This window comes from Psammomys obesus, unplaced genomic scaffold (genome assembly GCF_907164565.1).
Source record: "Psammomys obesus unplaced genomic scaffold, mPsaObe1.curated_primary_1811, whole genome shotgun sequence".
Classification (NCBI taxonomy): domain Eukaryota; kingdom Metazoa; phylum Chordata; class Mammalia; order Rodentia; family Muridae; genus Psammomys; species Psammomys obesus.
The window spans coordinates 1,014,734-1,025,990 of record NW_026596101.1 but is presented as its reverse complement, the minus strand read 5'-3'; the positions used below and the strand labels follow the sequence as shown (position 1 = coordinate 1,025,990).

General features: G+C 50.5%; 1 protein-coding gene across 1 annotated transcript; it reads left to right on the top strand.

Annotated features, from left to right (window-relative positions):
* Positions 1–200: 200 nt before the first annotated feature.
* Positions 201–10,578, top strand: Il17re (interleukin 17 receptor E). The gene is made up of 15 exons (XM_055628602.1): positions 201–347; positions 726–741; positions 2,723–2,820; positions 3,055–3,217; positions 3,288–3,427; positions 4,392–4,460; positions 5,190–5,256; positions 6,039–6,214; positions 6,304–6,351; positions 6,433–6,478; positions 6,568–6,722; positions 8,840–8,908; positions 9,346–9,397; positions 9,472–9,570; positions 9,992–10,578. The coding sequence occupies exons 1-15, from the start codon at positions 216–218 to the stop codon at positions 10,576–10,578; spliced, it is 1,917 nt and encodes a 638-aa protein (XP_055484577.1). The 5' UTR covers positions 201–215.
* Positions 10,579–11,257: the final 679 nt, after the last annotated feature.

The following is an 11,257-nucleotide window of genomic DNA, read 5'->3' as shown; positions in this document are numbered from 1 at the left end:
CAGGAGTTCCTCAGTGCCCTGGCTCTGGAGAAGGAATGTGACCTAGCCTGCTGGTTAGGATCTAGGAGGAGCTTCAGGGCAGGGTGGATCTAGGGCAGGGCTTGGTGAGAGTGCTCGCTGGTTCTGTGCGCTTCTCACAGCTCCAGGGGCAGGCCCTGCTGCCCTCCTGCAGACAACAAAGCCATGGTCTCTGTGCCCTGATCCCGCAGAAGCTCATGGGGAGCCCCAGACTGGCAGCCTCATTCCTGCCTCTCCTCCTGCTGCTCATCAGCCTCGCTGTGTCTGCTCAGGTTGGCTGCCCCTACCTGCCGCGCTGGAGCAGCCTCTGTCTACTGGCTTCCCATGTGGTAAGGTCCTGCTGCCAGGTGGAGGTACACTTGCTTGGCACAGACTAGAACTCCCCATTCTCCTGCCCACCCCACCCTACCTCTGAAATCCCTGTGCTCTAGTGGCAGAGGCCTCAGTGTGTCCTCTATGAGGTCTTGAAGGGATTGATAAGGTTTTGGTGTGCTGAGGTCCTTGGCAGGGTGGAACTGAGAAAAAAAAAAAAAAAACAACAACAACAACACAAAAAACAGAAAACAGCTGGGGTGGATGGACAGTGAGCTGCGCCTTCCAGAACTGGATGGTTTGACGCAAAGGGTTCAGGGAGAATGCACCTTCTGTGAGCCCTCTCTAATGATGCCTCTCTCCTTCCTTTTCCCTACTGGGCCCTGTACCTTCAGAATAAGAGTTTCACTGGTGAGTCTTATTTCCTTTTCTAATTCTCTTCCCCATGCCCCCCCTGATCCAGGCCCCAGTGAGCCATCCATGACAGTTTTCCTTGCCAATCCTGGGAGTACTCTAGTAGAGCGAGAAAGTGCAGGACTAGTCTGGCTTTGCATCGTAATTCTCCCTCAGACTCTATAAATGCTTAGGGAGCATTCTTCATGCTTCCATGTGACCCTCGGCTTCTGAGCACAGGAGTGGAGGAAAAAGGCTCTGTGATGAGGACAGTGCTGCCTCCAGCCAACGGGGAGCATAGAATGGGCAGCATGGCTAACCTCCAGACACTCCATGCAAGTGGCTCTTCCTATCACTGGCCCCTCACTCTATCAGGAACAATAATCTTTCATACTTTATGGTACATTCAACTCTTCCAAGCTTTCCCCAATGCACTGGGTTACTTATGACAAGCCCACTTGCTGGGTGAGCAGCCTGGCACCTGGATCCAATACCTTTCCCAAGATCATACTCGAAAGATATGTCAAAGCTCAGAGTTAAATCCAGTTGGGAGGAGGTAAGAGGGACGTCCTTAGACCTTACCGTTTTTCTTGTTTAACTTTTTGTACTTGCTTTAAGACAGGGTCTCACTATATAATACCAAAACCTCCATCTTTTAATCCTCCTGTCTCAGCCTCCCAAGCAATGGACTTACAACCATGTGTCACTGTGCCGACTTTCCTTTCTCTTACACAGGAAGTTTTGCTCAAACCCCCTGCCCTGCCCTCCTAGCCACAAAGCCTTGGTACTGGTCCTGTTGTTGGTGCCTACATCTGGTGTCACACCCTTCAGGTAGGAAAAGCAGCCTTTGAGCCATTCTCAATGGCGGTTTGAATTAGGGACAGTTGGGGCTAGAGATATGGCTCAATTGTATGAACACTTGATGCTCTTTCAGAGGATCTGGATTCAATTGCCAGCACCCACAGGGTGGCTGACAGTTATCTGTAGCTCTAGTTCCAAGGAATCCAGTGACTTCTGACCTTACAGGCACCAGGCATGTACAAGGTGCACACACATATGTGCAGGCAAAACATTCATACACATAAAATAATAAAAGAAATGAACCTACATTTTAAAAAGAGACCAAATACCTTTTACTTATTATTTGAAAATCTCATACATGCACACTATCTTGGTCAAACCCACCCACAACTTCTCCCTCCCACTCCTCATGAATAACTACCGATACATAGCTGTCCCACATTCACGTCTTTTTAAAAATATATTTATTTTACATATATTAGTGTTTTTCTTGCATGTATATATGTGTATATTATTCATGTAGTGCCCTTGAAAGCATCACATCCCTAGAGCTGGAGACATAGATGGTTGTGAGCCACCATGTGGGTGTAAGGAACCGATCCTGGATCCTCTAAGAACAGCAAGTGCTCTGAACCGTTCAGTCATCTTTTCACACACACACACCCCTCCACTTTTTGAGACAGGCTCACTGGGTAGTCCCAACTCACCTGGAACTTGCAAAATAGACCAGGCTGGCCTCAAAAATCAAGAGATTTGCCTGTCTCTGCCTTCAAAACAAGTAAAAAAAAAAAAAAAAAAAAACAACCATGCTGTGCTCTGTTCATTTGCTTTGTAACTCCCTGAGTCCAGTTAGTGAGACTGCCTGCTGGAATACTGGCTGAGCCTGCTGCCTTGACCTTGTGCAGAACTTGTGCAGGTGACCACGGCTGCAGTGAGTTCACGGACACAACAGCCATGGCATGTCTAGAGACCTCACAGTGCTCCTCCTCATCTTCTGGCTCTTACAGTCTTTCTGCTCTCTATTCTGTGTTTTCTGAGCCTTAATTCTTTTTTACTGAATCATGATTTTTGCCACCAAAGAAGCTTGATATCATTGCTGTCCTTGATTTAGGATGACTTCGTACCCAATGTTGGGTCGCACCTTCAGGTAGGATAGAGGCCATGAATGCCTAGGTAAGAAGTGTGTCTCCCGCCACAGGCCTTCAGTGGGGCTGGTTTCCTGTCTTGGGGAAGAAGTCTAAAAGTCCTTGTAAGTTCGAATTCTATTGGATGCACAGGACTCCAGCATCCTCCCAGGTACCCTGTCATTTACAGCTCCATCCTATGGTCCCCAACCCCTTTCTTTCTTGCCTGTTCCTTTGTTCTCCAGCTAAAGGAGGGAGTTTGAAAATGCGAAGATTACACAGTAAGGGAAACTGAGTCCAAAAGAACTTGAGCAGTTTACCTGTGGTCTCTCATGTTCCAAGGCAGAACTAGACAGCAGGCTTTCTGGCACTTCTGGCTTAACACTGCTTTGTTCTCTGCTTGCAGAGGAAGCTGCTAGGCAGCCCTTCCCTGTCTCAGGAAAACCATCGTAGTTCCAGCCCCTTTCCAGCCATCTTCCACAGAGGCCTACGCTCCAAAAGAACCCAGCCTTCAGCCGCAGAATGGGTAGAACATCTTCCTAGTGCAGGTTCACAAAGTGTGGAGGGAGGCGTGATGAATGGCAGCACATGGTGTCAGCCCTACCTGAGGCTGGGTCACCGAGTCTTCCTTCTCCCTAGGACCCGAGTTCTCCTTTGATTTGCTGCTTGAGGCACAGGCTATTCAGGTGACGGTTTCTCCAGGCCCAGAGGCTAGTGTGCGTCTTTGTTACCAGTGGGCACTGGAATGTGAAGACATGAGTAGTCCCTTCGATACCCAGGTATGGAGCGTGATGCCATGTAAAGAGATAGATCACACAATGCCTGAGCAAACTGGGGAGACTGAGGCCCAGGCAGGGAAAGTAACTGTTCAAAACTGATAAGATGAGGAATATAGCATTAAGACTAGATTAAAAAAAGGTTGAGGGCTGTTACTTGAGAGAAGGGATCAGAAAGATATGAGTATGGTATGTATTTCCAGGGAGAGGATCGTTGGAGACCTTTGCTAGGGTTGGGGGATATAGCCCAGTTGGTAGAGTGCTTGCCTAGCATGCTTGACCTTTATCCTTGTACAAATGGGGTGAGAGGTAGAGCAGGAGGATCAGATGTTCAAGGTTATCCTTGGAGACATGATGAGTCTGAGGCCAGCTTGGGGTGCATGAGCCACTACCTTAAGAAAAACAAACAACCAGAGTTTTATTTCCTCAAGAGGTTGTTCCCCTGGTAATTTGACAAAATGGCTACATGCATCTAGCTACTCTTCCCTTCCATACCCTTTGTCTAGTCCTCAGAAAGTGATATCCCCTAATCTCACAGTTCATGTCCTAGCAGCCCACTTCAACCTCCACTCATCACAGATGCCACTGTACCTAGCTGGGTATCACGTGCAGAGACTGAAGCTATATTCTGGAGCCCTTCATCTCTCTTCATGTCTACAATGGCGATACCTTCTAACTTCACGGTGACGAAGTTAGCCTTTAGTAGAGCTGATGCTCCTAACACCCTACATGGCATGCAGCTGGAGCTCAAGAGCTGTGCATTCCCTTCCCCATCCCCCACTCCTCATAAAGGGCACCAAGCAAATGTCCAGAGTATATTACCAAGGTCCTATGAGAGGGAAAGAAATGTTTCATAAAGTAGGAAGACAAGGTACACCGTCCAAGGTCTTAGCTTCCTCTTTGTCCATAGTGCCCATGCTCTTTCTTAGGTGTCTCTTTTTCTCTCCCTTTGTGGTTTTATCAACAGATAATTGTGTCTGGGGGCCACGCTGTAGATCTGCCTTATGAATTCCTCTTGCCCTGCATGTGCATAGAGGTGAGCACAAGGAAATGTGGCTTAACCATGGCTCCTTGCCCAGCCGTATCTCCAGTAAGTCAGCTCATGGAGGACTAAGGGAGGATGGAGAGATCATTTGGTGATAGAGAAAGCCCTACGGCCCTAAAGAGGGACTTCGAAAGGACCAGGGATGCTTAGGAAACCGGTTCTGGCTTGGCTGTGAGCCACACATGTTCAGAGGTAGAAGGGTCCTAGGCAAGTTCACCTCAACCCTGCCTGGATATTCTTGAGAGCCAAAGTTGCACATTCTTCTCAAAGTCATGTCCTCTCTAGCCCTCCACTGTAGCCGTCCGTCTCTCCTTGTCTGAAGATAAAGATGTTTTTGATATCTTTAGGGGGAAGAGAGGTACTGAAAGAAGGGTGTAGGCAGAGACCTGGGGAAACAAGAAACTGCCAGAAAGACAACGGATGTACTGTTAGGGAGTTCAGAATGAGGGCACTGGGTACCTTGACAAAGCCCAGAATGGAGGCCAGGAAAGCCTAAAAATGAGGGATGTAGCCCTTAGGATTTCTCTGTTGCTGAGAATAGTTCTCTTTGGAGGCAAGAGGAGTCAGCCTCATTTGCTGCTTTCCCCTATGCTCTGGAGCTCTGACCCTTAAGCCACAGGGCTCCCTGATTAGTGTCCTACAGCCCAGAGTGATCCACTAGTAAGCTAGAGCCAGAATGAACTATGTTGGAAATGCATGTCCTTGACTCTGCTTCCCCAGGCTTCCTACCTGCAGGAGGACACGGTGAGGCGCAAAAAGTGTCCCTTCCAGACCCAGCCTGAAGCCTGTGAGTGTTGTTTGTGTTAGTCCTGAGGCACATTCATTCTCCTCTCTGTCACTCTCTGTCTCTGTCTCCCTCCCCCCGTGTGTGTGTGGCAGGGGAGAAAGATCCCAGATGTATGGGAGGGGGGTTCACCCAGGAGTGGTGTGTGACAGGACAAACTAGAGACCTAGGGTCACTTTCCAGCTCTGTGATGGATTATTCCCAGAGCCCCCTTTCCTTCCTTCATCTGCAAAATCCCAAACTGTTTAAGGGGCTTGAATGAAGTATTTTGAGGGTAAGTGGCTGGTGTTGTCTGGACTGCTGTATGCACAATGCTGACCCTGAGGAGAGAAAGGACACTCAGATACAAGTAACACAAAGCCTACATACACAGGCAGGGTTGTCATCAAGGGCTGTCTACAGGGCATCAGCCTGGAAAGGGGAAGCTCGTGGACACTGTTGTGAGCAAAGAGGGTCTCAGAGAAGCTAGCACCCAAGCTGAACAGGGTTTAGAAAGAAGACTCCATGGAGAAGGCATTCAGATTCTGAGAGGAGCCTGCACAGATTTTGATCACAGGCTGCAGTAAGGGGAGTTCAGCGTGGAGGCCCGGGATGGAAAGGTAGAGGCAAGAAGGCTGGCTAGAAAGGCGCGTGGTAGAGTCTAGGAGTGCTCACCTGCTGAGGACCCACGAAGACAGGAAGTGTGCTGGAACTCTGGTATTCTCTCCTGGGGCCCTGGGGTGGGGGTGAGGAGATGGAGCTACAGTTGCGATATGGCCTTATCCTTGGACCTGCCACTTGCCCAGATGGTTCGGACTTCTGGAAGTCAGTACGCTTCTCTGACTACAGCCAGCACAATCAGATGGTCATGGCTCTGACACTCCGCTGTCCACTGAAACTGGAGGCCTCCCTCTGCCAGAGGCAGGACCCACTCTCGCCGTGCGAAACCCTCCCCAATGCCACAGCACATGAGTCAGAAGGAGTAAGGACAGCTACCTCCCTCCAGGCCTGAGGTGGGCAGGGTTAGGGCCCAGGGACCTTCTCCCTGACTAACCTCCATCTCCTCAACAGTGGTATGTCCTGGAGAGTGTGGACTTACACCCCCAGCTCTGCTTTAAGGTACAATCATGGGCAGGGGGCTGGCAGTGGGAGGAGGAATGGGACTGAATCTTGCTGACCTGCCATTCCTGTGTTTCTCAGTTTTCTTTTGAAAACAGCAGCCATATTGAATGTCCCCACCAGAGTGGTGAGTCAGTAAGGAATCCACATCTCAGCCCACTCACCCATGACCTCTAGGTCCAGCATTACTCAGCTCTGATCACCTCCCCAAAACAGGCTCTCTCCCGTCCTGGTCTGTGAGCATGGATACCCAGGCCCAACAACTGATTCTTCACTTTTCCTCGACGACACATGCTACCTTCAGTGCTGCCTGGAGTAACCCAGGCTTGGGGCTGGATTCCTTGATGCCTCCTGTATACAGCATCAGCCAGGTAAGGGTTTGGTTCCCACCAGGTTCTCTTGGCCAACACATATCCCCTACTTCCCTTTTGCTTTAGTGAGGCAGCCCCTGTGTGGGTGGAGGCAAAAAAAAAAAAAAGCCTGTCTGTCATCTGTCATAAATTATTTACTTGATCAGCCTTGGATTACTGGTCCTCTGTCAATCTGTGGGGTCCTTCATGGGGGAGTTCCTCAGCCTTTCAGTGCCTCAGTTTACAGAGAGAATAGAGCCAGGAGGCCGGCACTCCCACCTTCAGCTATTCTCCGGGCCACTGAAGCTGCTATCACATTGTCTGTGTGGTGTATGCATCTGTGTATGTAGGTGTCAAGCCTTTGAGTGTGAAAGAAGAGGCCAGAGGTCCTCTATTGCTTTCTACCTCATTCCTTTGAGACAAGATCTTTTGTTGAACCAGGAGACTGTTGTTTCCATCTAGGTTGGTGGTCTAGTGAGGTCCTGAGATTCACCTGTCTGACTCCCAATGCTGGGGTTGCACAAATACACAGCCATGCTGTCCCCAGACAAGGTTTCTCTGTGTAGCCCTGGCTGTCCTGGAACTTTCTCTGTAGACTCTGAGATCTGCCTGCCTCTGCCTCCTGAGTGCTGGGATCAAAGGCCTGTGCCATCACCACCCTACTCTTTTTTTTTTTTTAATCTGGATGCTTAGGATTTGAACTCAAGTGCTTATGCTTGCACAGAAAGTGCACTTTCTGAGTCATTTCCTCAGCCCTGCAATGCATATGGATGCCACCCCTCACCCCTGCTGTCTTTTCCCAGGTCTCATGCTTTCACAAGGCACTACAAGTTCACCAACTTTCCAGAGACCCCCAGAAGCTGAAAGGCTCACAGGACAGTGCTGCCCTGGTGTAACTCCATCATGTGATCTAAGATCAGGCAGACTAACTGACTTTGTTCTGTGTATCTGACTTAAAAACCACAATCAGATATACTCTCGAAACCATGGCTCTAAGCTGACCAAGCATGCCGCACTCTCTACAGTCCTCCCTCAAGGGCTCCCTTGCAGCTAGATTATTGCCTTGAGCCCTATGGGCTCCCAGACAGAGGGTAGCAAACACTTATGATGTGAGAGTATCTACGTGCTTGACAGTTGCTTCAAGAGTGGAGTCAGGCAGGAAAAGGGTACAGAGTGTGAGGTAGGTGGAGCTCCTAAAGGGTGGAGGTGACTGGTCAGCACTGTAACTAACATGTAGGACACAGTGGAGCCACATCTCATCTGCAGACAAACAGCCATCAGTTCTTTCAGAGTCAGTACATACTTCCTGAGTGCCTGCCCTACCCACCCTGTATTATGCTCCAGAAGGTTTAAGAAGAGCATACAGTCCAAGCTTTGTCCTCCTTTTCTTAGCCTAATGACAGCTACTTCTAACACACACACACACACACACACACACACACACCAGTTTATTAAAGGCATCCATATGCATATTTCCATTTAATGCTCCCAGTAACTCACTAACATTTATTGTCCCTCATATGCAAATAAAGACTCTGAGGCTGGGGAGGGAGGAGGTGTCATCCAAGTTTATGGAAAGGTCACAAACCTAGAACTAGAAAATAGTCAAGCCTCAATCCAGGCCCCCAGCAGCTCAGTCTTCCCAGTGAACAAGATGTCTCCTCGGTTGTGTAGGGGAGTGAAAAGATGCACTCGCGCTGCAGGACAAACACTTGGCTGTTCCCACCGTCTTCCTCAGAGCGGCACTGTGTGTGTGTGTGTGTGTGTGAGTGTGTGTGTGTGTATGTGTGTGTGTGCAGGTTAGCTCAGCCACAGCAGCTAATATCTAGGGAAGGGCTGGAGAAATGGCTCAGAGGTTAAGAGCCCTGGCTGTTTTTCCAAAGGTCCTGAGTTCAAGTCCCAGTGATCACATGGTGGCTCATAGCCATCTATAATGAGTATAATGAGATATGGTGCCCTCTTATGGTCTGCTGGCACACATGCAGGCAGAATAGTATATAAATAAATAAATCTTAAAAAAAAATACCTGTGGAAGAGCAGTGGGGATTGGGGTGTCTGGGGAAGTCTTTTACGTAGGTGGGTGGGACATTATAAAATTTGCATAAATGGAACAGCCATTCTACTCTTTGTCCCTATAGACTCACGGCTCAGTCCCAGTGACGCTAGACCTCATCATTCCCTTCTTGAGGCCGGGGAGCTGCATCTTGGTAAGAAATCCTACCCTTACTCCTCACAGGTCCCCTGGCACAGAGTCCATAAAAGTGTTTGCTCTGGACAAGTGTTTAAAATTGGAATTAGCAGTCACTAGTTATGTTATCTTCAAAGCAAAGCAAATAAAACACTCATATTTTGCCTTCCCATAAAAAAGGGAGAACACCTGCCACAGGCCCACAACCAGGTGTGGTGGCAAGGCCTAGCTCTCGCTGGTGGCTATTTCAGCTGCTCTATGCTCTCCAGCCCAGGTCAGCTGTGGGAGCTGCGGTGGTCTCACTGGTATTTGCCCCCTTGGCCTGTTCTGTGTCAGTCCAGGGATTGTATCAGGCACAAAACTAGAGCTGGAGGAATTCCCAAGCCAGTGGGTACTTCTTTCCTGGGAGGAAAGGGGGTGCTTTAGCTCACATGAGTGGGGGTCCTGTGTCCTCAGGTGTGGAGGTCGGATGTCCAGTTTGCCTGGAAGCATCTCTTGTGTCCTGATGGTGAGTCCTTGGGTGAGAGGAGGGAGGGAGCTCGGGAACTCGAGAGATGGTTTGCCTTCACCTGCTCCATTCAGTCTCCCATAGACACCTGGGGCTCTTGATCCTGGCACTGCTGGGCCTCACCACTCTACTGGGCATAGTTCTGGTCCTCCTCTACCGGCGCCTACTGTCAGGTAAGCTCAGGTCCCGTCGTCGTGGATTCAGATGTTTCCAGCACCTCTTGACCAAGCTAGGGCCAAAACATAGACTGCTAGGCCCCCTAATGGGCAGGGCTGGTTAAGGCAGGGCAAAGGGCTGTGGATGCAGAGTGTATCTGTACCACCAAGCTGCAAGAGGCCGGGAGTGTGGGGGGGACGAGGGGGGGTTGTTTACAATCCAGGCTGCTGTGCACTGGAAGTCCGCAGTTTGGGAGACTGACTCCCATAACAGATAAAGGACACAGAGTGCATGCAGGGCGCCCTAGAGTGTAGTTGGTAGGCCAGACTGAGGACTGAGGGGGAGGACTGAGCTATCTCTGTGTCCTGTCCCTTGTCGTCGTCTCCCCGCCCCCCACCCCTTCTTCTCACCCTACTCAGCTGTTGCTCTGGTCTCCAGGCCCGGACCAAGCACGGCCAGTTTTACTCCTGCACGCAGCGGACTCAGAGGCACAGCGGCGCCTGGTGGGAGCGTTGGCGGAACTGCTGCGGACCGCGCTGGGCGGCAAGCGCGACGTGATCGTGGATCTCTGGGAGGGGACGCACGTGGCTCGCGTTGGACCACTGCCATGGCTTTGGGCGGCGCGGGAGCGTGTGGCGCGGGAGCAGGGCACCGTGCTGCTGCTGTGGAGCTGTGCAGGCCCCAGAGCCGCCTGCAGCGGCGACCTGCAAGCTGCGTCTCTTCACAGCCTGCTCTGCGCTGCTCCACGCCGGCTGCTGCTCGCCTACTTCAGTCGGCTCTGTGCCAAAGGCGACATCCCCCGGCCGCTGCGTGCTCTGCCGCGCTACCGCCTGCTTCGTGACCTGCCGCGCCTGCTGAGGGCGCTGGATGCTCGGCCTGCCACCCTAGCCACCAGTTGGAGCCACCCTGGGTCTAAGCAGTGCTTGCAAAGCCGCGTGGACTTGTGTCACCGGCTGGAACTTGAGGCTGCCGAAGCTGACCACCAAGGCTCAACCGATAGCCCCTGCGGTTCCAGTTGTCTGTAGCCCGTGTAGCAAAGGCTGGAACTCCAGAATTAGTCTTCGAACTTGTACTCTTTTTTTTTTTTTAAGATTTATTTATTTATTGTATGTGTATGAACATACACTTTGTTTTTATGCACACCAGAAGAGGGAATCAGATTCCATTACAGATGGTTGTGAGCCACCATGTGGTTGCTGGGAATTGAACTCAGGACGTCTGGAACAGCACTCAGTGCTCTTAACCGCTGAGCCATCTCTCCAGCCTGAACTTGTACTCTTTGGGGCTGCTTCTTGCCTCCAAAACCGTAGCCCACATTTCCCCAGCCTCCCTCTCACGTTTGCTTCCTCTCAGAGTCCCTGAGAGAAAGCTGAGCTTTCCTGATAGGTCCTCAGCCCTTTCTGAGAAAAAGGGGCATTTTTTTTTTTTTAATTTCTTTTCAAAACTGCAAAAAGGACAGCCATCTGTATTGTATACCTAGTCCCAGTCTGGGCTGGAAAGCTGGGCCAGGGTTGGGAAGGAGGATCTATCTGTCAAGGTCTTGAAGGGGGTTCTGCTCCACAGAGTTGAGAGAATCCCCCCTGTAAGCCAGGGGTCCCTCACCCTTTCCCAGGCAGGGAGGGCTATCCAGACGTAGTTTGATTTGTTTTCTTGTTTGATTTTGTTTTTTGGTTGTTTGTTTAAGATAGAGTCTCGCTGTGTAGC

What these genes read in the sequence shown, in the direction of transcription:
- Il17re (XM_055628602.1), top strand. Translation starts at nt 216, where the DNA reads ATGGGGAGCCCCAGACTGGCAGCCTCATTCCTGCCTCTCCTCCTGCTG. An exon ending in TGAATGTCCCCACCAGAGTG is followed by an intron (nt 6,479 to 6,567) that starts GTGAGTCAGTAA and finishes TCCCCAAAACAG; the next exon opens with GCTCTCTCCCGTCCTGGTCT. An exon ending in CTGTATACAGCATCAGCCAG is followed by an intron (nt 6,723 to 8,839) that starts GTAAGGGTTTGG and finishes TTGTCCCTATAG; the next exon opens with ACTCACGGCTCAGTCCCAGT.